The sequence below is a fragment of the Euleptes europaea genome, chromosome 6 (assembly GCF_029931775.1).
Source record: "Euleptes europaea isolate rEulEur1 chromosome 6, rEulEur1.hap1, whole genome shotgun sequence".
In the NCBI taxonomy this organism is placed as follows: Eukaryota; Metazoa; Chordata; class Lepidosauria; order Squamata; family Sphaerodactylidae; genus Euleptes; species Euleptes europaea.
Genome location: NC_079317.1, coordinates 11839664 through 11862450, shown reverse-complemented (window position 1 = coordinate 11862450; position 22787 = coordinate 11839664). Strand labels below are relative to the sequence as shown.

Below are 22787 nucleotides of genomic sequence, written 5' to 3'. Positions count from 1 at the left end.
AAAAGATTGTGCTGCTGATGAATGGCTTTGAGAAAGGATCCATGGACAACAGGCCTATTAACGGCGGAGTTCTATTACAACAGAGTTGAATTGCCATGTTCGAAGGCAGTGTACCCCCAATTACCAAATGCTGAGGACAAATGAAAGATGAACGTCATCATCCTTTTCACATCTTTCCTGGGACAGCCACTTTTAAGTAGATGGACCCTTGATCTGATCCAGCTACAATCCCTGGGAGCATTGGGAGAGGTGGAGAATTCTGGTATCTCATAACAATCTAGGAATTTTCAAATCTTTATGACAAAAATGATAAAGAGTAGACAAGACTGACTTTGATCGACCAAGGGTCTGAGATTCAGCGTAAGGCAGATTGGTGTGTTCAGATGTACTTCCCATCAGAGTAGACCAATGCTGAGCTGAATGGACCCATGATTTGATTTGGTCTGAGGTGGGATTCTACGGTCTACCTATTGGGTTTTAAGGGGGACAAGTGTAGCCAAGGGCATCTTTAACGTTATTGCCTTCAACCCCCCTCAACCGTGAGACTTCTTTTTTGGTCTAAAGACATTCTCAAAGTCAAACTCCCAAGGAAAACTTCATGTGAAATTTCTCTGAAATGCCATGTCAGTAGAGATCCACATGGTGAAAGGATGGCGGTCCCTAATCCTTGACAGCTGACGCGCTAATAAATATGATGAGGGTTTTATTACCAGAACAAAATTAAAAGAATAGGACAAGCCCCTGTTGTTCCTTCCTTTCTCCTCCTGGGAAATACAGACGCCCACACAGAGAGCGACATTCGTAAACACGGGGGCTGGATTTAAGAAGTTCAGGCCCAAGGGAAGCCGACGGAAAAAGAACGCAGTTAATCACCGGGTACAAGCTATCTCTAGGGAAAGGGAAAAACACTCTTCTGCATGGTGACAGCCGCCCGTCATGAATGTGAGGGGAATTCAGTGTCAGAACTCATTTCCCTTCAGTGGGGGGCTTACAACGGGAGCCCCGTGTCTCGGGACCGTGGGTTCAAGGGTAACGGCTACCGTTGCGGTCCTTTCTACTCACACGGATCACGCTGGAGGGTCATTTGAGGGGATGGTCAGAAAGAGGGAAAGGCAGGCAACGTTTCTCGTGAAGGTTAAGTAAAGGTTAACTGACTGTCAGCCCAGGAAAGTGAAGAACTCTCTTTATCTGTAACCCAGGGACGGTCAAGATAGGAGTAATAGGAGATTCTCCCTGGTTGTTATCTTAACCCAAATCTTTCTCATCTATCTCTTAGGGCAGTGCAAGGTAACTCAATCCAGACTTTAACTCATCCTCAAACACCATCTTCAACAAAATGATAAATAAACAATGAGTACATAAGAACATAGGAGCCCCGTGGCGCAGAGTGTTAAGCTGCAGTACTGCAGTCAAAAGCTCTGCTCACGACCTGAGTTTGATCCCAACGGAAGTTGGTTTCAGGTAGCCGGCTCAAGGTTGACTCAGCCTTCCATCCTTGCGAGGTCGGTGAAATGAGCACCCAGCTTGCTGGGGGTAAAGGGAAGATGACTGAGGAAGGCACTGGCAAACCACCCTGCAAACAAAGTCTGCCTTAGAAACGTCGGGATGTGACATCACCCCATGGGTCACGAATGCCCCTGTGCTTGCACAGGGGACCTTTACCTTTACCTTTACCTTTACCATGCTGGATCAGACCAAGGTCCATCAAGTCCAGCAGTCTGTTCACACAGTGGCCAACCAGGTGCCTCCAGGAAGCCCACAAGCAAGACGACTGCAGCAGCATTGTCCTGCCTGTGTTCTATAGCACCTAATAGAATAGGCAAGCTTCTCTGAGGAAGGAAGGAAGGAAGGAAGGAAGGAAGGAAGGAAGGAAGGAAGGAAGGAAGGAAGGAAGGAAGGAAGGAAGGAAGGAAGGAAGGAAGGAAGGAAGGAGATAAGAACAGCCCTGCAGGATCAGACCAAGGCCCACCAAGTCCAGCAGTCTGTTCACACAGTGGCCAACCAGGTGCCTCTAGGAAGCCCACAAACAAGGTGACTGCAACAGCACTGTCCAGCCTGGGTTCCATCGCACCTAATAGAATAGGTATGAACTCCTCTGATCCAGGAGACAATAGGTGTGCATCATGACTAGTATCCATTTTGACTAGTAGCCATGGATAGCCCTCTCCTCCATGAACATGCCCACTCCCCTCAAAGCCTTCCAAGATGGCAGCCATCAATCACCACATCCTGGGGTAGGGAGTTCCACAATTTAACTATGCATTGTGCGGGTCTATGGGAGTGGGAGTCTATGGCTTGCATGCCCGCAGCAGCTCTTTCCGTTTGTGGGGGGGAAGGGGCAGGGGCGAACTGGGAAGTGAAAACGGTCCCAGAGCATGCCTAGCTGAGCAACCCCTGTGGAGCCACAAGCCGACAATGTGGGGCCGCTCAGCTCAGTGGGGCCGACCATGAGCACCAGCTCAGCCACTGCATCATGAATCAGTGCGGGAGGAGACAGGGGTTGAGCTGACACCAATTGCCATGGCTGATGGGGGTCTGGGCCAAGCAGCCCCCGAGGCTTTGGCAGAATTGGCAGTACTTGCTCCTGGCAGCCTGTGGCCCCCTAGGACAGTAGCCCAATGGGAAATTTCCCTTGTAAGTTAAATAATCAGTGCACCCCTGGAAAGGAGGATGTTTTTGCCGATTCTTGACTTCTGCTCCAGACCTAATTCCCCTCCTCCTTTGGTGACAACAACCTGAAGAAGAAGAGTTGGTTTTATATGCCAACTTTTCCTACCTTTTAAGGAAAATCAAACTGGCTTACAATTGCCAGCTGGGTGACCTTGGGCTAGTCACACTCTCTCAGCCCCACCTACCTCACAGGGTGTCTGTTGTGGGGAGGGGAAGGGAAGGTGATTGTAAGCCGGTTTGATTCTTCCTTAAGTGGTAGAGAAAATCGGCATATAAAAACCAACTCTTCTTTTTCTTCTTCTTCTGCTTCTTTTCCCCACAACAGACACCCTGTGAGATAGGTGGGGCTGGGAGAGTTGAGAGAACGGTGACTAGCCAAAGGTCACCCAGCAGGCTTCATGTGTAGGAGTGGGCAATCAAACCCGGTTCTCCAGATTAGAGGCCACCGCTCTTAACCACTACACCACACTGGCAGGATTTCAGTGGAAAGGGCAAAGAAACACCACAGAGGGATTGAGGAAGTGAAGTGGTTTGCCTCTCGCATAACTCCACTTGGGCTGCTTGAAGATGGTTATCATATCCCCTTTCAGTCTTCTCCTCTTCAGGCTAAACATACCCAGCTCCTTCAACCTTTCCTCATAGGACTTGGTCTCCAGGCCCCTCACCATCTTTGTTGCCCTCCTCTGAACACGTTCCAGCTTGTCTACATCTTTCTTAAATTGCGGTGCCCAAAACTGAACACAATACTCTAGGTGAGGTCAAACCAGAGCAGAGTAAAGCGATACCATCACTTTGCGTGATTTGGACGCTATACTTCTGTTGATACAGCCCAAGATCATATTTTCCTTTTTAGCTACCGCATCACACTGCTGACTCATGTTCAGTGTTTTGTCTACTAAGACCCCAAGATCTTTTTTGCACACACTACTGCTAAGACAAGTCTCCCCCATCCTATAATTATGCATTTGATTTTTTTACCTAAATGCAGAACTTTACGTTTATCTCTGTTGAAATGCATTTTATTAGTTTCAGCCTGTCAAAATCATCCTGTATCCTGGCTCTGATTTAGTATCATCCCAATTTAGTATCATCTGCAAATTTAATAAGCATTCCTTCATCCCAATCATTTATAAAGATATTGAACAACACAGGGCCCAGCACAGATCCCTGAGGCACTCCACTAGTCACTCCTCTCCAAGTGGATGAGGAACCATTAATAAGCACTCTTTGGGTGTGATCTGTTAACCAATTACAGATCCATCTAACAGTAACAGGATCTAAATCACATTTTCCCAATTTGTCAACAAGAATATTATGGGGGAACCTTATCAAAAGCCTTACTGAAGTCAAGATAAACTATGTCTACTGCATTCCCCTGATCCAGCAAGGTATCAACTTTCTCAAAAAAGGAGATATATTAGTCTGACATGACTTAAGAACATAAGAAAGGCCCTGCTGGATCAGACCAAGGCCCATCAAGTCCAGCAGTCTGTTCACACAGTGGCCAACCAGGTGCCTCCAGGAAGCCACAATCAAGACTTGTTCTTGAGAGACCTGTGCTGGCTCTTAGTAATCAGATCTATCCTTTCTAAATGCTCAAGGATTGACTGACTGATGATTTGTTTAAAAACGTTTCCAGGTAAACATCAAGCTGATGGGTCGGTAGTTACCCGGGTCCTTCTTTTTCCCCTTCTTGAAGATGGGGACAACATTTGATCTGGAGAACCGGGTTTGATTCCCCACTCCTCCACGTGAGCCGTGGAGGCTACTCTGGTGAAGTGAATTTGTTTCCCCACTCTTACACATGAAGCCAGCTGGGTGACCTTGGGATAGCCACAGCTCTCTTAGAGCTCTCTCAACCTCACCTACCTCACAGGGTGTCTGTTGTGGGGAGGGGAAGGGAAGGTGCTTGTAAGCCGGTTTGATTCTTCCATAAGTGGTAGAGAAAGTCGGCACATAAAAAAACCAACTCTTCTTTTTCTTTTCTTCTGCAGGAAATAAATTGCTATATCCAAGGTTCTGTCTACACTAAAGACATTTCAATTTTATACCACTTTGTCATGGAATTTTGGGCTTATTGTTTTTTAGTAAGGTGCCGAAAATTCCATTTGTGATTCCAAGCTTGTCCCTCCCAGTACTACAATTCCCAGCATTCTCTAGGAAGAACTTTGTAAACCAGCTTTTAGTCCCTGGTGTGGATAATGCATATTAAGTTCCCAAAGCTATGGAAATCTCTTTTTCTGGAAGGAGGACAAAATCCCAAATGTACAGAGCCAGTGTAAAACTGAGGACAACATCTGTAGGCAGTTATTTTAACTAAGAGCTTATTTTCCAAGTTTTCGTTTTACATCCCCCCCTTTGGTTTGAATAATTAAACCAGCTTTTTAAAGTAAGGAGACGCTGAGGCGCTTCAAGCTAAGAACCCCCCAAACGCCAATTACGGTGTAAACTTTCAGGGCTGGAACTCCATTAAGCATGCAGGAGAAGTACTGAGCCGTCCGCAAACGAAAACGCTGGTTGGACAAAAAACTAATCCTCATTATGTAACACAGTCTATAAATACGCTCATCAAAAGTGAGCAGGCGAAAGGATCTGGGTATTGAAGTTGTCCAAACAAAGCAACTCTTGCACACAATTCATTATGTAAAATTATTTACCCCCCCAAAACAAACAAACAAACAAAAAAAACACCCAGGCGGAAAATTGCCAGAGAGTGGATTAAGTAATGATAAAGAGATCTGAAAGCTTCTAATAAATGTTGTCAGGGAGCTCAGAAACCAGGGGGAGGGGGAATTCTCCCAGGGTTTGTGTTTTTTTGTTTTTTTATTACATCATGTGATGTTCATTGCTCCCGCCCACCCATTTTGATTACTTTACTTCTGAACATGTCAAAAAAAGCAAAGGATGTGGGATGGAAGTGGGATAGAACACCTTGCTCCCCAAAAGAGGACACATCTGTACCCCCACATCAATGCTTTTCAGCTGGTGTCAGGGCCCTGGTTGTCTTATGTTGCCCCCTTCACACCAAAAGGAAATCCAGAGTAAGAAAGAGCATATCCTAATGGTGGTGAATAAAACCACTTAAAACATTTCTTATTCTGCCCTTTTTTCATGGAACTTGTGGTGACATTCCCAGTTCTCTCCTCCTCTACTTTACCCTGACAACAACCCTCTGAGATAAGTTGTTTTATGTTTTTAAGGTATTTGCTCCCCACTTTTCCTTTGTGGCTCGAGGTGGCTTACAATTCTAAATTTCGAAATAGACCAAGTGTATCAAATATATCAAATGCACCAAAAACATTTAAAGATGGTGCTTCCTATCTCCTTCTCAGATGGCTCCTTCCATAGGCTGGAAGCTACTACAGGAATAGTACAGGCTGTGATTGACAGATGCTCCATGGACTCACACAAGCTGGGGGGGGGGAACCAGGAGGTGGAACATCAGGATGAGAGAGGACGACTGGCCCACTGTCACCCGGCACACTTCATGGCGGAGTGAGGATTCGCACTCAGGCCTGCCAGAGGCTACCCCAACATCCTTCTACCATTCCCACTAAAAATAACAATCCCCGATTAAGCACCCCGGTCTCTCTGATTGTGTGTGGTGCTCTGATCCCCAGTTTAGCTAGACAAGGGTGTTGGTTGGGTCCCCCATTCAGCAGTGTACAGGAGCGGCCACTGGTAGTCTTCATAAGAAAGGCCCTGCTAAATCAGACCAAGGTCCATCAGGTCCAGCAGTCTGTTCACACAGTGGCCAACCAGGTGCCTCCAGGAAGCCCACAAACAAGACGACTGCAGCAGCACTGTCCTGCCTGCGTTCCACAGCACCTAATGTAATAGGCATGCTCCTCTGATCCTGGAGAGAATAGGGATGCATTATGACTAGTCTCCATTTTGAATAATAGCCCTCTCCTCCATGAACATGTCCACTCCCCTCTTAAAGCCTTCCAAGACCATAAGGACATAAGAAAAGCCATGCTGGACCAGACAAAGGCCCATCAAGTCCAGCAGTCTGTTCACACAATGGCCAACCAAGTGCTTCTAGGAAGCCCACAAACAAAATGCCTGCAGCACCATTATCCTGCCTGTGCTCCACAGCACCTAATGTAATAGGCATGCTCCTCTGATCCTGGAGAGAATAGGGATGCATTATGACTAGTCTCCATTTTGAATAATAGCCCTCTCCTCCATGAACATGTCCACTCCCCTCTTAAAGCCTTCCAAGACCATAAGGACATAAGAAAAGCCATGCTGGACCAGACAAAGGCCCATCAAGTCCAGCAGTCTGTTCACACAATGGCCAACCAAGTGCTTCTAGGAAGCCCACAAACAAAATGCCTGCAGCACCATTATCCTGCCTGTGCTCCACAGCATCTAATGTAATAGGCATGCTTCTCTGATCCTGGAGAGAATACATATGCATTATGACTAGTATCCATTTTGACCAGTAGCCATTGATAGCCCTCTCCTCCATGAACATGTCCACTCCTCTCTTAAAGCCTTCCAAGAATATAAGAACATAAGAAAGACCATGCTGGACCAGACCAAGGCCCATCAAGGCCCATCAAGTCCAGCAGTCTGTTCACACAATGGCCAACTAAGTGCCTCTAGGAAACCCACAAACAAGATGACTGCAGCAGCATTATCCTGCCTGTGTTCCACAGCGTCTAATATAACAGGCATGCTCCTCTGATCCTGGAGAGAATAGGTAAGAACATAAGAAAAACCATGGTGGATCAGACCAAGGCCCATCAAGTCCAGCAGTCTGTTCACACAGTGGCCAACTAAGTGCCTCTAGGAAGCCCACAAACAAGACAACTGCAGCAGCATTGTCCTGCCTGTGTTCCACAGCACCTGATATAACAGGCATGCTCCTCTGATCCTGGAAAGAATAGGTGTGCATCATGACTAGTATCCATTTTGACTAGTAGCCATGGATACCCCTCTCCTCCATGAACATGGCCACTCCCCTCAAAGCCTTCCAAGTTGGCAGCCATCACCACCTCCTGGGGCAGGGAGTTCCACAAGAGTGTTGCACATGCTACTGTAGGGGTCCGTATGCCAAGAGGAGACAGTCTGTTTGGTTTCCAGCACCTACTTTCATCTACTAGGACTGCCCTAACCTTCTGCCTATGCACTTGGAAAATGGCTTTGGATTCATCACTGTTGCTTTCCAGAGAACCATCTCAAGGGAATAGTTCTGAACAGTGTCAAGGCACGGACTTCGACCTACGAAGAGGTCACGTGTCATCGACACGTCAAACTTCAGCTTCTGGTGATTCCGTTTTATTCGTTCCCAAGAACAAACCTTCATCCCGGCTCATTCCAGTCATTGGAAGTCTCAGGGCAGAGAACAGAAAAACGATGTTTCTTTATTACAATTAGAATATCGTGGGCTTTCCCCCCCCTTTCCGGCAGAATCACTTTGATTTGCAAGTCAGCCTTTCAAGACAAAGGATCCCCTCATTTAAATTGCCCTCCCAATAAATGCAGCATAATCCCCTGTCCTAGAAGCTGTATCTGGCTATTAAAATGGCATTGTTAAATCTCACGGGGTTAGCAATTGACGGGGAGAGAGAGCCCTGCTCTCATTTCTGCAGTAGAAGTAGCTGACAATTAGTTAATCTCCGGAATCAGAACGCCTCTGTAAATGCCTGTAGTCTTTCAGGCTGGAATTTTGCCTGGAAAGGAGATTTCAGGGGGTTAATCTTGCTCTATCTGCTTGAGAGGAATGGGAGAGAATCATAGTCTTTTTCACGTTTTTTTACCACTTCACAAATATTGGAGCATGCAAAAGGGGGAGGGAAAGGAGAGGAAAAGACTCTCTGATAGGAATATTATAATTTTTTTGACACATGGAACCAAATGTACCAGCGTGGTGTAGTGGTTAGGAGCGGTGGACTCTAATCTGGAGAACCGGGTTTGATTCCCCCACTCCTCCACATGAAGCCAGCTGGGTGACCTTGGGCTAGTCACAGTTCTCTCTGAACCCTCTCAGCCCCACCTACCTCACAAGGTATCTGTTGTGGGGAAAGACGATTGTAGGCTGGTTTGATTCTCCTTAAAGGGGAAAGGAAGTCGGCATATAAAAACCAACTCGTCTTCACCACATGCTGTTTTAAATTGTTTTGTATGTGTATCTTTCTTGGTTTAATTGTTTTAATGATGTGTTTTTATTTGGTTTTAATGTTTTTTTTAAAGACATGTTTTTATTATGTATGTTTGAAATTGTTAGCTGCCTGGGTAACCCTGATGAAGGCAGAAAGGCATGGTATAATTTTTGTAAATACTACTACTACTACTACTAAGTAGGGTTGCCAGGTCCTTCTTGGCCACCGGCGGGAGGTTTTGGGGACAGAGCTTGAGGAGGGCAGGGTTTGGGGAGGGACTTCAATGCCATAGAGTCCAATTGCCAGAGAGGCCATTTTCTGCAGGGCAACTGATCTCTATTGGCTGGAGATCAGTTGTAATAGCAGGAGATCTCCATCTACTACCTGAAGGTTGGCAACCCTACTGCTAAAGTTGTCAACTCTGGGTTGAGAAATACCTGGAGGTTTTGTGGATGGGAGCCTGGGGAGGAAGGGGTTTGGGGAGGGGCAGAGTATAATGCCGCAGAGTCCTCCCTCCAAAGCAGCTCATTTTCTCCAGGGGAAATGATCTCTGTCTCCTGGAGATCAATTGTAATTCCAGAAGATCTACAGGCCCCACGTGGAGGGTGGCAACTATTACTACTGCTACTACTGTTGCTAACGACTAGAACAACAACATAGTTAAAATCGATACCTGTTTTTTGAAACAACGGGCATCCTCAAGAGCATAAAAACTGAGCAACACAGGAGTGTAAAAGAAACATGCAAATGTGGAACGCCGGCCACACCACTGCACAAAATGCAAAGGCTGACGGAAGGAACATGCAAAAAATAAAATGAAGCAAAAAACAAAATCGAGTCTATTTGTACAAAGCTATCAAATCATTTCTCACCATCTAAAATGACATCAGCCAACTCTTTCCTTGGAATCCAGCCAGATTGGGCTCAATTACGACAAGAAATCTGCTGCTACTTTCCCCATCCCCCCTTTTTGGGGGGGTAAACACAATATATAAAATGTTCCCCTTTGGAGCCAATTATACTTTGGCTGTAAAAGTGCATTGTTTCAGGAAGGTCAATACTTCTGGCAAATATTCCCAGGCTGACGCTTATATTGTAGTCAACATTCCCTTAGATGGATGCCTTCATATTACTCACACTTTTGTATCAAAAATAGATGGTTTTAACAGATTCCTCCAGCACTCAGCACTGCAAGGATGAGAGGCAGTACTGTGCAATGGTTAGCATATACAATTAGGCATATCCAAGCCCCCGGTCGAAGCCCCCCCCTCGCCCACAGAGAAGAAGAGGAAGAAGAAGAGTTGGTTTTTATATGCTGAGTTTCTCTACCACTTAAGGAAGAATCAAACCGGCTTTACAACCTCCTTCCCCCTCCCCACAACAGACACCCTGTGAGGTAGGTGGGGCTGAGAAAGTGTGACTAGCCCAAGGTCACCCAGCAGGCTTCATGTGGAGGTGGGGAAATCGACAGATAAAAGGTGGAGAAAGTCGGCATAAAAAACCAATTCTTCTCCTCCTCCTCCTCCTCCTCCTCCTCCTCCTCCTCCTCCTCCTCCTCCTCCTCCCTTTCTCCCCCAGTTCCTTTATGGATGGTTTACCAGCTGTCTCTTACACTGACGGAATCCCTTCGGCTTGCCAAGCCATTTCTTTATCCACAGACAGAAAACCACTAAATTCAAATACCTTTCTATGGGTGCCTCTCCCCCCCACCCACCGCCTTCAGCCCGATACTAAACCCTTGCCATGTTTACTCAGAAGCGTAAACCAGGAGTGTCGAACTCAATTGTTTCGAGGGCTGGATACGACATAAATGTCACTTGGTCGGGACGGGCCATGCCTCACCAGCCCAGATTTAGAGCAAAGGGGGGCGGCTGCCTCAGCTGGCTCGCGGGCCGGATAAGAGCTCTCAAAGGGCCGGATCCGTCCCACGGGCCTTATGTTTGACACCCCTGGTGTAAACAGTACCTCTGTTGTCAACAGGAATTACACTCAGGTAAGTGTTTTTCCTGAGACTGCAGTTTTTTTCGAGCTGACATATAAGCATCTCCCTTCTTCTTCTCTCCAGTCTTTCGCACGCACATTTACAAAGTCCCCACCAGAAAGACTGCACAGATGTCAAAGGAAAACCGAAAACGATCACTTCAACATTGTGAGCAGAAGAACTCTTCGGTTAAGGGTCTGCTTTCTTCATGATATTTCTCGCTTTAATGAGCATGGCAGAGCTCATTTTCGAGCTACGGATCAGCAGAGCTCTACGGCATCTCTCATATTTATACACACAACGTTCAACGGATTGCCAGCTCTCTCCCTCCTCCATCAAGGTTGCCAACCTCCAGATACTAGCTGGCAACTGGACTCTATGGCCGCTTTGGCAATTGGACTCTATGGCATTGAAGTCCCTCCCCTACCCAAACCCCGCCCTCCCCAGGCTCTGCCCCCAAAACCTCCCGCCGGTGGCGAAGAGGGACCTGGCAACTGTAGTCTCCACCTAGGGTTGCCAGCTCCAGGTTGGGAAATACCTGGAGATTTTTGGGGTGGAGCCTGAGGAGGGAGGGGTTTGGGGATGGGAGGGACTTCGATGCCATAGAGTCCAATTGCCAAAGCGGCCATTTTCTCCAGGTGAACTGATTTCTATTGGCTAGAGATCAGTTGTGATAGCGGGAGATCTCCAGCTGGGACCTTAGGTTGGGAACCCCTAAAGTACCTCCCTCATCTCTGCTTTTGTTTGCTTAGACACCGACATCTTCATAAGTAGACGATGCCTCTGGAGATTGGTCCCAAAAACTTGCCTAACCCTGAATCAAACCGTTAACACTTGCAGGCCATTAGTCCTTGAAATTGTGTTACTTTTGACTACGGGGTCAGTTTTGCAGGCACAAGGTACCCGGTGGCGCTGTGTAAGTAATTAAGGATCGCAGTCCCGCTGCTTCTTAGTTGCTTCCCCCTTTCTCAAAGGTCAGAGGAGGCTCCGCTAGAGAAGGCCCTGAAAGCATTCGGTGCTGTAGAGAGATGGCATTTTAAGAACTTGAAGAATGCCGCACGGTCTCTTGACTTGTGAGCAAAATGAACCATATTGATTTCTGTCAAGCCTAACTCCTCCATAATCGAGCTAAATTGCACCTACACCATCTCACTTCCCTGCCAAAAAGGCACAGGGTGGGGGGAAGGGGGGCTGAATTGCCAAGGACAGAAACAGGAGGAGGAGGAAGAGAAGGAAAAGAGGGAAAGATCTAAGGGGAGATGCTTGGATGATCTGTCAGGAGTAGGGTTGCCAACCTCCAGGTAGTACCTGGAGATCTCCTGCTATTTCAACTGATCTCCAGCCGAGAGAGATCAGTTCACCTGGAGAAAATGGCCTCTTGGGCAATTCAACTCTATGGCATTGAAGTCCCTCCCCTCCCCAAACCCCGCCCTCCTCAGGCTCCGCCCCCAAACCTCCCACTGGTGGCAAAGAGGGCCCTGGCAACACTCGTCAGGAGCAGTGGGGTGAGCTGCTGATATTGAGAGGCCCATGATGCAGTGCTCATGTAGGGCTGCCAGGCCCCCCCTCTCCTCTGGCGGGAGCTTTTGGTGCAGAGTTCAGGTAAATGTGCGCATGCACGAGCTAGCGTGCGTGAGCATCCCTTCCGGTTTACAAACGGAAGTGCTGCCTCGCGAGGGGCCTTATGCCACTCAAACTCTTCGGAAGTGACGTGTGCACGGTGTGCACGTGCATGTTTGCCCGCTGACCTTCAGGTGGTCGGTGGACAGAGGGGTGAATTGTTGGGGGTTTGCCCACCACCACCAGGCACCTGGCAACCCTATGCTAGTGACTTTTCTCCAAAGTTTTGTTTTGGAGATGTTTCTGGTGGCATGTCTAGAGTTTCCAGTTCTGGATTGGGAAATACTTGGAGATTTGGGGGACAGTGGGGTTTGAGGAGGGGAGGGACTTCAGTGGGATATAATGCCATAGACTCCACCTTTCCCAAGAGGCCCTTTTCTCCAGGTGAACAGATATCTACAGCCTGCAGATCAGTTGTAATCCCAGGATAATTGTTTTATGTGACTTTTTATAGGGCTATTTTAAATGCTTTTTTAATGGGTTTTTTTTAACTGATTTAATGGGATATTATATTTCTTGTAAGCCGCTCTGAGCCCGGGCTCGGCTGGAGAGAGCAGGGAAGTAAGTTGAAACAAACAAACAAACAAACAAACAAACAAACAAACAAATAAAAATTTCCCTGGGGGAAAAAACTTGCCAATGAAAAACTAGCGTTCTTTTTTGGTGTGTGGGGGGGCTCTGAGGTTCCGCGGTTTTTCTCGTGACTTCTTCATTGCAGGACATTACTCCAGAATTTCTGCAGGGCACCCCCCCCCCATGCACAGGAATTTGAAAACTCGGTTTGGAAAACGGTGCACCAAGAGAGCGGCAAACCGAGTGCAAATTTCCCCTGCATAAATGGCCTCAGAGTCAGAAATGTGATCCCGTCTCTCTTTCTCTCATCTTCAAAATCAGGATGCTCGCATTGCTTTCCGAAACATGTGGAATCCCCTTCAGCAAATTTTGGAAAAAGCCAAACTAACAAGAAATGTTATTCCGTGAGAAAATAAAACTGTGATTGACAGAAGCTCTGTTCAGGCTATTTCTGCTTTTCTGCACAGAAATCAGTGCTGTGAAACATTCAGATTTAAAAGGCAGGTGGCAGGGATTCCAAATGAGCATCTTCTGCTTCCTTCGCCTGTGGGTTCCTGTTTCTAAAGGAACAACCTCACTGCTAAATTCTGCCCCACTGCAATTAAAATACGCAAAAATAGGGTGGGGAAAAAAACTGTTAAACTCTTTTATACTTTTATTATTTTTAGTACTCTTAAGTTGGCAAGCCACTTTTGTGTCATGCACTAATTTTGTATATCTTATTAATACCAGATTTTTTAAATCAATTTTTGTAATTTGTAACAGTTTTTACTGTTAAAGTTAAAAGAGAAAGTGCCAAAGCAGGACTACAACTGAACATCAAGAAAACAAAAGTAATGATTACAGGAGAATTACACAACTTTAAGGTTGACAATGAGGAAACTGAAATTGTTCTATTCCTTGGCTCCACCAGCAACCAAAAGGGAGACTGCAGCCAAGAAATCAGAAGGAGACTGAGACAGGGAAGGGCAGTCATGAAGGAGCTAGAAAAGATTCTGAAGTGTAAGGATGTGTCACTGGCCACCAAGACTAGATTAATTCATGCCATCGTATTCCCTATTACCATGTATGGGTGTGAAAGCTGGACAGTGAAGAAAGCTGATAGGAAGAAAATAGATTCCTTTGAAATGTGGTGTTGGAGGAGGGTGTGACGGATTCCGTGGACTGCCAACAGAACAAATCGGTGGGTTCTAGATCAAATCAAGCCTGAACTGAGCCTAGAAGCTAAAATGACTAAACTGAGGCTATTGTATTTTGGTCACATCAACAGTCACTGGAAAGGCAGTCATGCTAGGAAAACATGAGGGCAGCAGGAAAAAAGGAAGACCCAACAAGAGATGGATTGACTCAATAAAGGAAGCCACAGCCCTCAATTTTCAAGATCTGAGCAAGGCTGTCAAAGACAGGACATTTTGGAGGACTTTCATTCATAGGGTCGCCATGAGTCGGAAGCGACTTGATGGCACTTAACACACACACAACAGTTTTTACAGTTTTATCAAGTTGGACAATATGATAAACTAACTTCTGGCTGGTCAAATAGACAGTGTAAAATAAATTTGACTTGACTTAAAGGAACAACCATTATTAAACACTAAAAAGCCAACACTGAAAGGCCAAGAATCTGCTAGGTTTGGAAGGAAAGGCATATGGTGGATCCTGTTTCAAGTCGCTGGCCAATCAGACACCCCCAGAAGTACTTGCTCCCCCCTTCAGTATAGATATTCACAGGGCTACTGCCTTTAGATATGGAGGTTCCATTTAGTTATCATTATCATTTGTTTAGTGCATTTTTATCCTTGCGCTTTCTCCAAGGAGCTCCAGCCAGCTACGTGTGCCTTCCCTCATCCTTACAACAACCCTGTAAGGTAGATCAGGCAGAGACAGAATAGGAATTTGAACCTGGTGCTAGCTTAACATTGTAAGAACTACAACACAGTGGCTAGGACTGCCAACCTTCAGGTACTAGCTGGAGATCTCCCGCTCTTACAATGGATCTCCAGACCATAGAGATCACTTCCCCTGGATAAAATGGCCGCTTGGTCAATTGGACTCTATGGCATTGAAGTCCCTCCCCTCCCCAAACCCCACCCTCCTCAGGCTTCACCCCAAAATCCTCCCTCTGGTAGTGAAGAGGGACCTGGAAACCCTAACAGTGGCTCCAAACGACATGAATCTTCAGCAAGGAGAGACTGATATATGCATTCAGCTCTGCTGAATATGGTATTTTTAATTTCATTCAGCACAGCCTTGGTATTTAGTAGCCTTTTAAACATTTTGAATGGATATTTTCAAAATGTAGACAAACAGCAGAGATTGGTGCAAGGGGGGAAAAACCCTTATTTAATACTTAACACACCCCTAAACGTTTCTCAAGGGCTTCTTCAGGGGGATCTTTCTCTGCTCAAGTGTCCTGAGCAAGCATGCTCGGGACGCTTGAGTAGAGAAAGATCCTCCTGAATAGGGTTTCCAGGTCCCTCTTCACCACCGGCAGGAGGTTTTTGGAGGCAGAGCCTGAGGAGGGTGGGGTTTGGGAAGGGGAGGGGCTTCAATTCCATACAGTCCAATTGCCAAAGCGTCCATTTTCTGCAGGTGAAGTGATCTCTTATCGGCTGGAGATTGGTTATAATAGCAGGAGCTCTCCAGCTAGTACCTGGAGGTTGGCAACCCTACCCCTGAAGAAGCTCTTGCAAAAAGCGCAAGGGCACGTTAACTATGAAATAAGCTGTTTTTTTCCTTGCACCAATCTCTGCTTTTTGCCTCTATTTGTTTTGGTGTGGCCCTCTTTCTTGTTGCTATTTTTAAAATGTGACGTTCTACCACTGAGCCACAGCCCCTCCCCAGCCCGGTCGAATTGTCCCACACTTTCAAACTGGATGCCCTGTAACAGGCAGGCCAAATTTTGAAAGGCTAACTTGGGGTTCTGCAAATCATAAGGCCACCCCTGCTTTACTACGAGCGCTCGGTTTCAGGTTGTAATATTTTTGAGTTATTTTTTGCCTCTGTACACTCCTTATCTGATGACGAAGTTGCTACGGAGAGAAGAAATCCATCCTGGCCATAAAAGCATCCGGGTGCAGTCTTCACAAATCCATTCATCACGGTGATGAAATTTGCTCAGGCAAATAAAATTTTATATAACCTTCATTAATCTGCCTTGAAACACACACACACCCCACACACAAAGATAAGATTGGCAGCTCCAAGTTAAAGCAGCTCCTAAAACAACTCCAAAGGTACTTCTTTATAACCAATTTGGGAAGAGATTAGTGTTGTTCCCAAAGGGGCTCACACTGATAGAGAGATCTGCAGCTTGGTTAGCAGATGATGGAGCGGAGTTGTTTTCCGTTTTGCCCCAGAAGGTCGGACCAGAACCAATGGCTGGAAATTAAATCAAAAGAGTTTTCGGTGAGACATTCGGAAGAACGCCCTGACACTTAGAGCAGTTCCACAGTGGAACAGGCTTCCTCGGGAGGTGGTGGAGGTTCTGAAACAGAGGCTAGATGGCCAGCTGACAGCAAGGCTGACTTTGTGAACTTAGGCAGAGCATGAGAGGGAGGGCAGGAAGGGATGAGCCTAGGGTTGCCAACCTCCAGGTACTAGCTGGAGATCTCCCACTGTTACAACTGATCTCCAGCCGATAGAGATCAGTTCCCCGGGGGAGAAAATGGCCACTTTGGCAATTGGACTCTATGGCATTGAAGTCCCTGCCCTCCCCAAACCCCACCCTCCTCAGGCTCCACCCCCAAAACCTTTCGCTGGTGGCAAAGAGGGACCTGGCAATCCTAGATGAGCCAGTGCTTGGCTCTTGTGGCCCTTTCTTACATGCCCAGGGGAATGCTGATCACCACTTTGGGGGTCAGGAAGCAATTTTCCTCCAGGCCAGATTGGCCAGGGATCCTGGACATTTTGGGGGGGGGGGGTTGCCCCATCTTCTGGGCATAGAGCAGGGGTCACTGGGGGAGTGGGGGGGAAGGTAATTGTGAATTTCCTGCATTTTACAGGGGGTTGAACTAGATGACCCTTGAGGTCCCTTCCAGCTCTATGATTCTCTTCGCTGGATTCCCCCCTCCCCCAGTACAACCATACCTTTCTCAAGGCAACCTTCACCCAGACAAAACAGTATGAGAGGTAGGAAATACAGTATTGCTATCCGTAAAGGCTCCTGTATCATTGCAGGCATACTAGAGATCTTAATATTAAAACTGTGAACATTGAGACATCCTTGAAACCATATCATAAGGAAAACACAGGCTTGTTAGCATCTCAACCCCTAAAATTCACAGGGCTCGTGCCTGTTACGTTAAATAGCACTACTAATGGTAGGACTTCTACCCACCACTAGGAATTGTACCACATGGAATCTGTGGATCTGTGTGGCCTCCCTTCTGCAACTGACATGAGCAGTAGCTACTACAAGTGTGTGTGTGGGGGGTGACAGAAGAAGCCCTCAAGTATGGGGCTCCACTGACAATCTGAGGATTTAAAGCACTTTGAAGGGGACCTAGAGGCAAGCAGGGGGATTGTGCCCTTCCTTCCAAACCAGCGACGTGTAGTCCCAGGGATTTGTGCCAGTTAGCAGCCTTGCAGCTGCGTTTTCTTCCAACTGAAACTTCTGCACAGTCTTCAAGGATCAGCTCCACACAGAATGGACTGCAGTAGCCCTACCTTGATGCGATCAGAGCATTCTCTGCCTCCTAGCTTTCTGTCCCGTCTCAGACTCTTGCTGCCTCTAGCCTCCCCTCTTCTGGGCCTCCTTTCCCCCTTTCCCTAGTCCTCCATTTCTACACATTTCTGCCTTTCCTGTCCTCATCTAGGACCAAAGTAGCTGAAACAATGACAACCGCAGGCTTTTCTGACTACCCAGACTCTCTGGTCATTTATGCATGGGAGTTTTACCTGAGGTTCGTTCCTAGCTGGACCCACACCTTCCTGTTGGGAATCTATACACGCTGCTTTGTAATTGGCTGCGAGAGAAACCAAGCTTCTGTGTCCCGCGCTTTGCCTTATGCACGGGGATTTCACCCAGGCTGAGCTCAGGGTAGAGGGAAGAATTGGGTTAACAGGGGAATGGGAAGTCCCAGGATTTGTGAGGGCTGTCCGCGAGGTCATCTCTACTGGAGGGGAAACTCATGCATAACTCCAAGGAACAACCGAGACAGACCGGGGGGTGAATGTGAGTGAAAGTACCCATGCATAAACAACCTCTGTGTAACAGACAAACAAATGAAAAGACTCACTAGAAGCAGCTTCACCATCACTATCCACAGCCAAATCACTTAGCACATTAGGACATACATGGTGTTTGATCCATGAAAATAATAGGCAGGGTTATATTTTTTGAAGAAAAATCAGCATTTGCATGTGATGAACCAATTAAAATGAAATACTGCAGCCGATATAATTATAGTTTGGGTCCTAAGCATAAGTCACAAGCATGCTGGATATTCTCTGCTGCACAGCGCGCTTCTCTAAAATTTCCATTTGTGCAAGATCAATGCTTCTCAAGGGGCCCTCACACAAAATGGATGTTTTAGAGCGGGGCTCCTCAACTTTTTTAACCCCGTGGGCACCTTTGGAATTCTGACAAGGTGTGATGGGCGCAGCCACAAAATGGCTGCCGCAGGAGGCGGAGCCAGCCCCAAAAGGGCTGCCACAGCTAACCTGCAGTCACATAGCGGAGATCCTTGTGCTGTGGTGGCAGCCGCTCGCAAACCTGCAGCTTGCCACGGCTGTCAGTTTGCAAGACCTGAGCAAGGTTATTAATAATAGGACATTTTTGGAGGTTGTTAATTCACAAGGTCGCCGTGAGTTGGAAGGGACTTGAAGGCACATCACACACACAAGCGCACAATTCAGGTTTTTTTAACAGCAGGTCACGGGAAGGGCTCATTACTAGGAAAGCTGTCTCTTTCTCCAAGCTTCTGAGATTTCACCAGGCATGGGCCACCCAATTTCTTGGCTGTTCTGAAGTCTAGAAACTTGCTTTCTGAATAGGAACGTGGCAATTGTCGGGATGCTGCACTCCACGTTGAGTCTGGCAGCGATTCAATAACAATTGAGGAAATATACACCTAGGGTTGCCAACCTCCAGGAGGTTAGGGTTGCCAGGTGGAGCGGAGGCCGTGGGGGCAGGATGATGTCACTTCCGCTTTAACTTCCAAAAGCGCTGCATTGCGGCAGCTGCTTTAGCACTCAAACCCCCAAAATTTGTTAAATCGGCTGCGGTGATGCAGCGCTTCCAGAAGTAAAAGCGGAAGTGACATCATCACATGCGCACGCAGACAGCCGCCCCAACCCCAACCCCCAAAACCTACCACCGATCGGGAGGGGGGACCTGGCAACCTACAAGGGGCAGCTGGAGATCTCCCACTATTACAACTGATCTCCAGGCGATCGAGATCAGTTCCCCTGGAGAAAATGGCCACTGTGGTACCTGGACTCTATGGCACTGAAGTCCCTCCCCTCCCCAAACCCTGCCCTCCTCAGACTCCACCTCCAAAATCTCCAGGTATTTCCCAACCTGGAGCGGGCAACCCTATGTACACCTCTTAACCATAGCTGCTTCCAGGAGATGGCATGAAGCTACAAACTGAAGCCCTGGAGCAGGGTTGGCAAGTCCAGGTCAGGAAATCCCTGGAGATTTTGGGATAGAGCCTGGGGAGGGTATGGTTTGGGGAGGGGAGGGACCTCTGCAGCGTCAAATGCAATTGAGTCCACCTACCGAAGAAACCATTTTCACCAGGGAAACTGGTCTCAGTAGTCTGGAGATCTCTTGTAATTCCAGAAGATCTCCAGGACCCAGCTGGAGGTTGGCAACCCTACCTTGGAGCGAGCTCACACTCTTTGAGGAAGGTGGGATACAAATGTTTTTACTACATAAAGAAAGAAGAACTATTCTACACAATGTTGTTTGTGCAATTTTGATTTTAGAAGGTCTTACCCTTTTCCTCAGGTTGCAGGTGAGGGTCAGATTCCTTGAAAAGGAGTTTGCAAATGCGGTATAAAAGTCCAGAACTTTCAGCAAGGCCTCCCTCTTTATAATGTGCAAATCGCAGTAAGTCAAGGCCCTCACGTTAGCGCAGGCGTGGGCCAGGGTGGTCTCTTTCCAGAAGATGTCACCAAACACGTCGCCTTTACCTACAAAAAGCAGGGGGAAAGTTCAGTCAAAGCATGTTTCTTAGCTAGATTCCCTGCTCCTCATCATGAGCGGCGGACTCTAATCCGGAGAACCAGGTTCGATTCCCCACTCCTCCACATGAAGCCAGCTGGGTGACCTTGGGCCAGTCACAGTTCTCTCCAAACTCTCAGCCCCACCTACCTCACAAGGTGCCTGTTTTGAGATGGAGGGGAAAGGAAGGTGATTGTAAGCCGCTTGGAGACTCCTTTCAGTAGAAAAAAGCGAGGTTTAAAAACTAACTCATTTTCTTCTTCTTCTAGCCACACTTGCTTGCTTTCCCGCATTTCTGATTTCAATGCCACTCCTACTCAATTTAAGCCGAGAGTTACCAGGCCTGTTGCTATGAAGGGTTGCCAGCCTCCAGGTGGTGGCTACAGATGGTTGAAAATTACAACTGATTTCCATACTACGTAAATCACTTCCCAGTGCTTTTCTATGGAGAAGGGGCGACCCCTTTCTTGGTGGTCTCCCATCCAAGTCCTAACCTGCTTAGCTTAGCTTCTGAGTTCTGACAGGATCAAGCTAGCCTGGAACAGCAGGTCAGGGTTCGGCTTCCTCTACCGAAAAACTATTAGGATGGTACAACATTCTAGGGCCCTGGATGCAGTTGATAGTCCTAAGCAAAGTTACACCTGTCTAAGCCCACTGAATCCAATGGATTTAGAAAGGTATAACTCTGTTTAGGTATGCACTGTAAATCCTCGGGAGGTGGTAAGCTCTCCTTCCCTGGAGGTTTTTAAGCAGAGGCTAGATGGCCATCTGTCAGCAATGCTGATTCTATTGAGAGGGGCTGTGGCTCAGCAGCAGGGCATCTGCTTGGCATGCAGAAGGTCCCAGGTTCAATCCCTGGCGTCTCCAGTTAAAGGGACTAGGCAAGTAGGTGATGTGAAAGACCCCGCCCTGACTGAGACCCTGGAGAGCTGCTGCCGGTCTGAGCAGACAATACCAACTTCGATGGACCGAGGGTCTGATTCAGTAGAAGGCAGCTTCATACGTTCATATGATTTTATGCAGATCATGAGAGGGAGTGCAACTTGGCCATCTTCTGGGCATGGAGTAGGGGTCACTGGAGGTATTGGGGGGAGGTAGTTGTGAATTTCCTGCATTGTGCAGGGGGTTGGACTAGATGACCCTGGTGGTCCCTTCCAACTGTATGATTCTAGTGTGACATTCTGGTGCCTTACACAAAACAGGTTAAAAAAAAGGCTGCAACTGTACTAGTGATACTATTTTGCTATTAATATCGAGCCACCAGATACGGTGGGGTGTAAATCCAAATCAATCTGTTTATATTTCTTTCCATATTTATCCATGGGCGTTCCTATAATAACCTTGATCGGAACATTCTACATGGGCCTTTTTTGAAGGATTTAATAGCTTTAGAGAAAAAAAGAACATGGGGAATTGGGAATACATAATCCCACTAATGATTTCTAGATAACAGCGTGGCAGAAAGTCAATGTTTGCCCGGCTGCCTCTGCTCGTAATAGATAACTTACACAAGGGGACTGCTTTAAAATGTGTTTGTTTCTCAGTAGTTAAATTTATTCTATCAGTAGTTAAGCACTGCTCTTGTCCATAACTGCAAAAAGAGAAATATTGCTGGAGTGTGACTTTGCTTACAAAGTGGCCTGTTTCGAAATGGGCCTGTCCTGTCCTGAAGCGTTCTTTATAGCTCTAAAATGGAACATGCTACAGCGGGAGCTTCAGCAGCAGCAGTGGGCTCTCTGGGCATCATAGAGTTGGAAGGGTCCATAAAGGCCATTTAGTCCAACCCCCTGCTTAATACAGGATCAGCCTAGAGCAGGGGTGTCAAACGTTAGTTCCAGGGGCCACATCTGGCCCGCGAACCAGCCAGGGCAGCCACCCTCCCCACTCTCGATCTGGGCTGGCGAGGAATGGCCCGGCCCAAGCAAGTGACATTTATGTCATATCCGGCCCTCGTAACGATTGAGTTTGACACCCCTGGCCTAGAGCATCCCTGGCAAGTGCTTGTCCAGCCTCTGCTTAAAGACTGCCAGTGAGGGGTAGCTCACCACCTCCCCAGGCAGCTGATTCCACTGTCGAACAACTCTTACTGTAAAAAAAATGTTTTCCTAATATCCAGCCAGTACCTTTCCTCCTGCAATTTAAAGCCATAATTGCATGTCCTATCCTCTGCTGCCAGCAGGAACAGCTCCCTTACCTCCTCTAAGTGACAGCCCTTCAAATACTTCAAGAGAGCGATCATGTCCCCCCTCAACCTCCTCTTCTCCAGACTAAACATTCCCAAGTCCCTCAGCTTTTCCTTGCAGGGCTTCGTCTCCAGGCCCCTGATCATCCTCGTCTAGGGTTGCCAACTTCCAGGTACTTAGCAAAGCAATGGAAATAAATGTATCAGCAACATGGGACCACTGAAATATGCTAATTGTCTTTATAGAGTATAAATCATAAATGCATAATATCACATCCACATATTAAAGGCTCGGCAAAATACATGCAAGAGGAGAACAAAACACTATACAATAAAAGTCACAGAATGCTACACCAGGCTGTGCCCAACGTCACCGAAGACAGGAAGCAGCCAGCAACCCTGACGAGGAATCTCCGACAGGTGCTCAGTTAGTAATACACGGGTGCTGGCGACTAGATGATGCCCTTCGTGGCGGGGAAG

At 47.2% G+C, this 22787-nt stretch overlaps 1 protein-coding gene across 2 annotated transcripts in view; it reads right to left on the bottom strand.

Moving 5' to 3' along the window:
* KCNH5 (potassium voltage-gated channel subfamily H member 5) overlaps positions 1 to 22787 on the bottom strand; it is a 203195-nt gene that overhangs the window by 4778 nt on the left and 175630 nt on the right. For both annotated transcript variants that reach the window (XM_056851652.1, XM_056851653.1), the window contains one exon: positions 19898 to 20094. In XM_056851652.1, coding sequence (XP_056707630.1) covers positions 19898 to 20094 — 197 coding nt within the window. The remainder of the gene's footprint in view (positions 1 to 19897; positions 20095 to 22787) is intronic.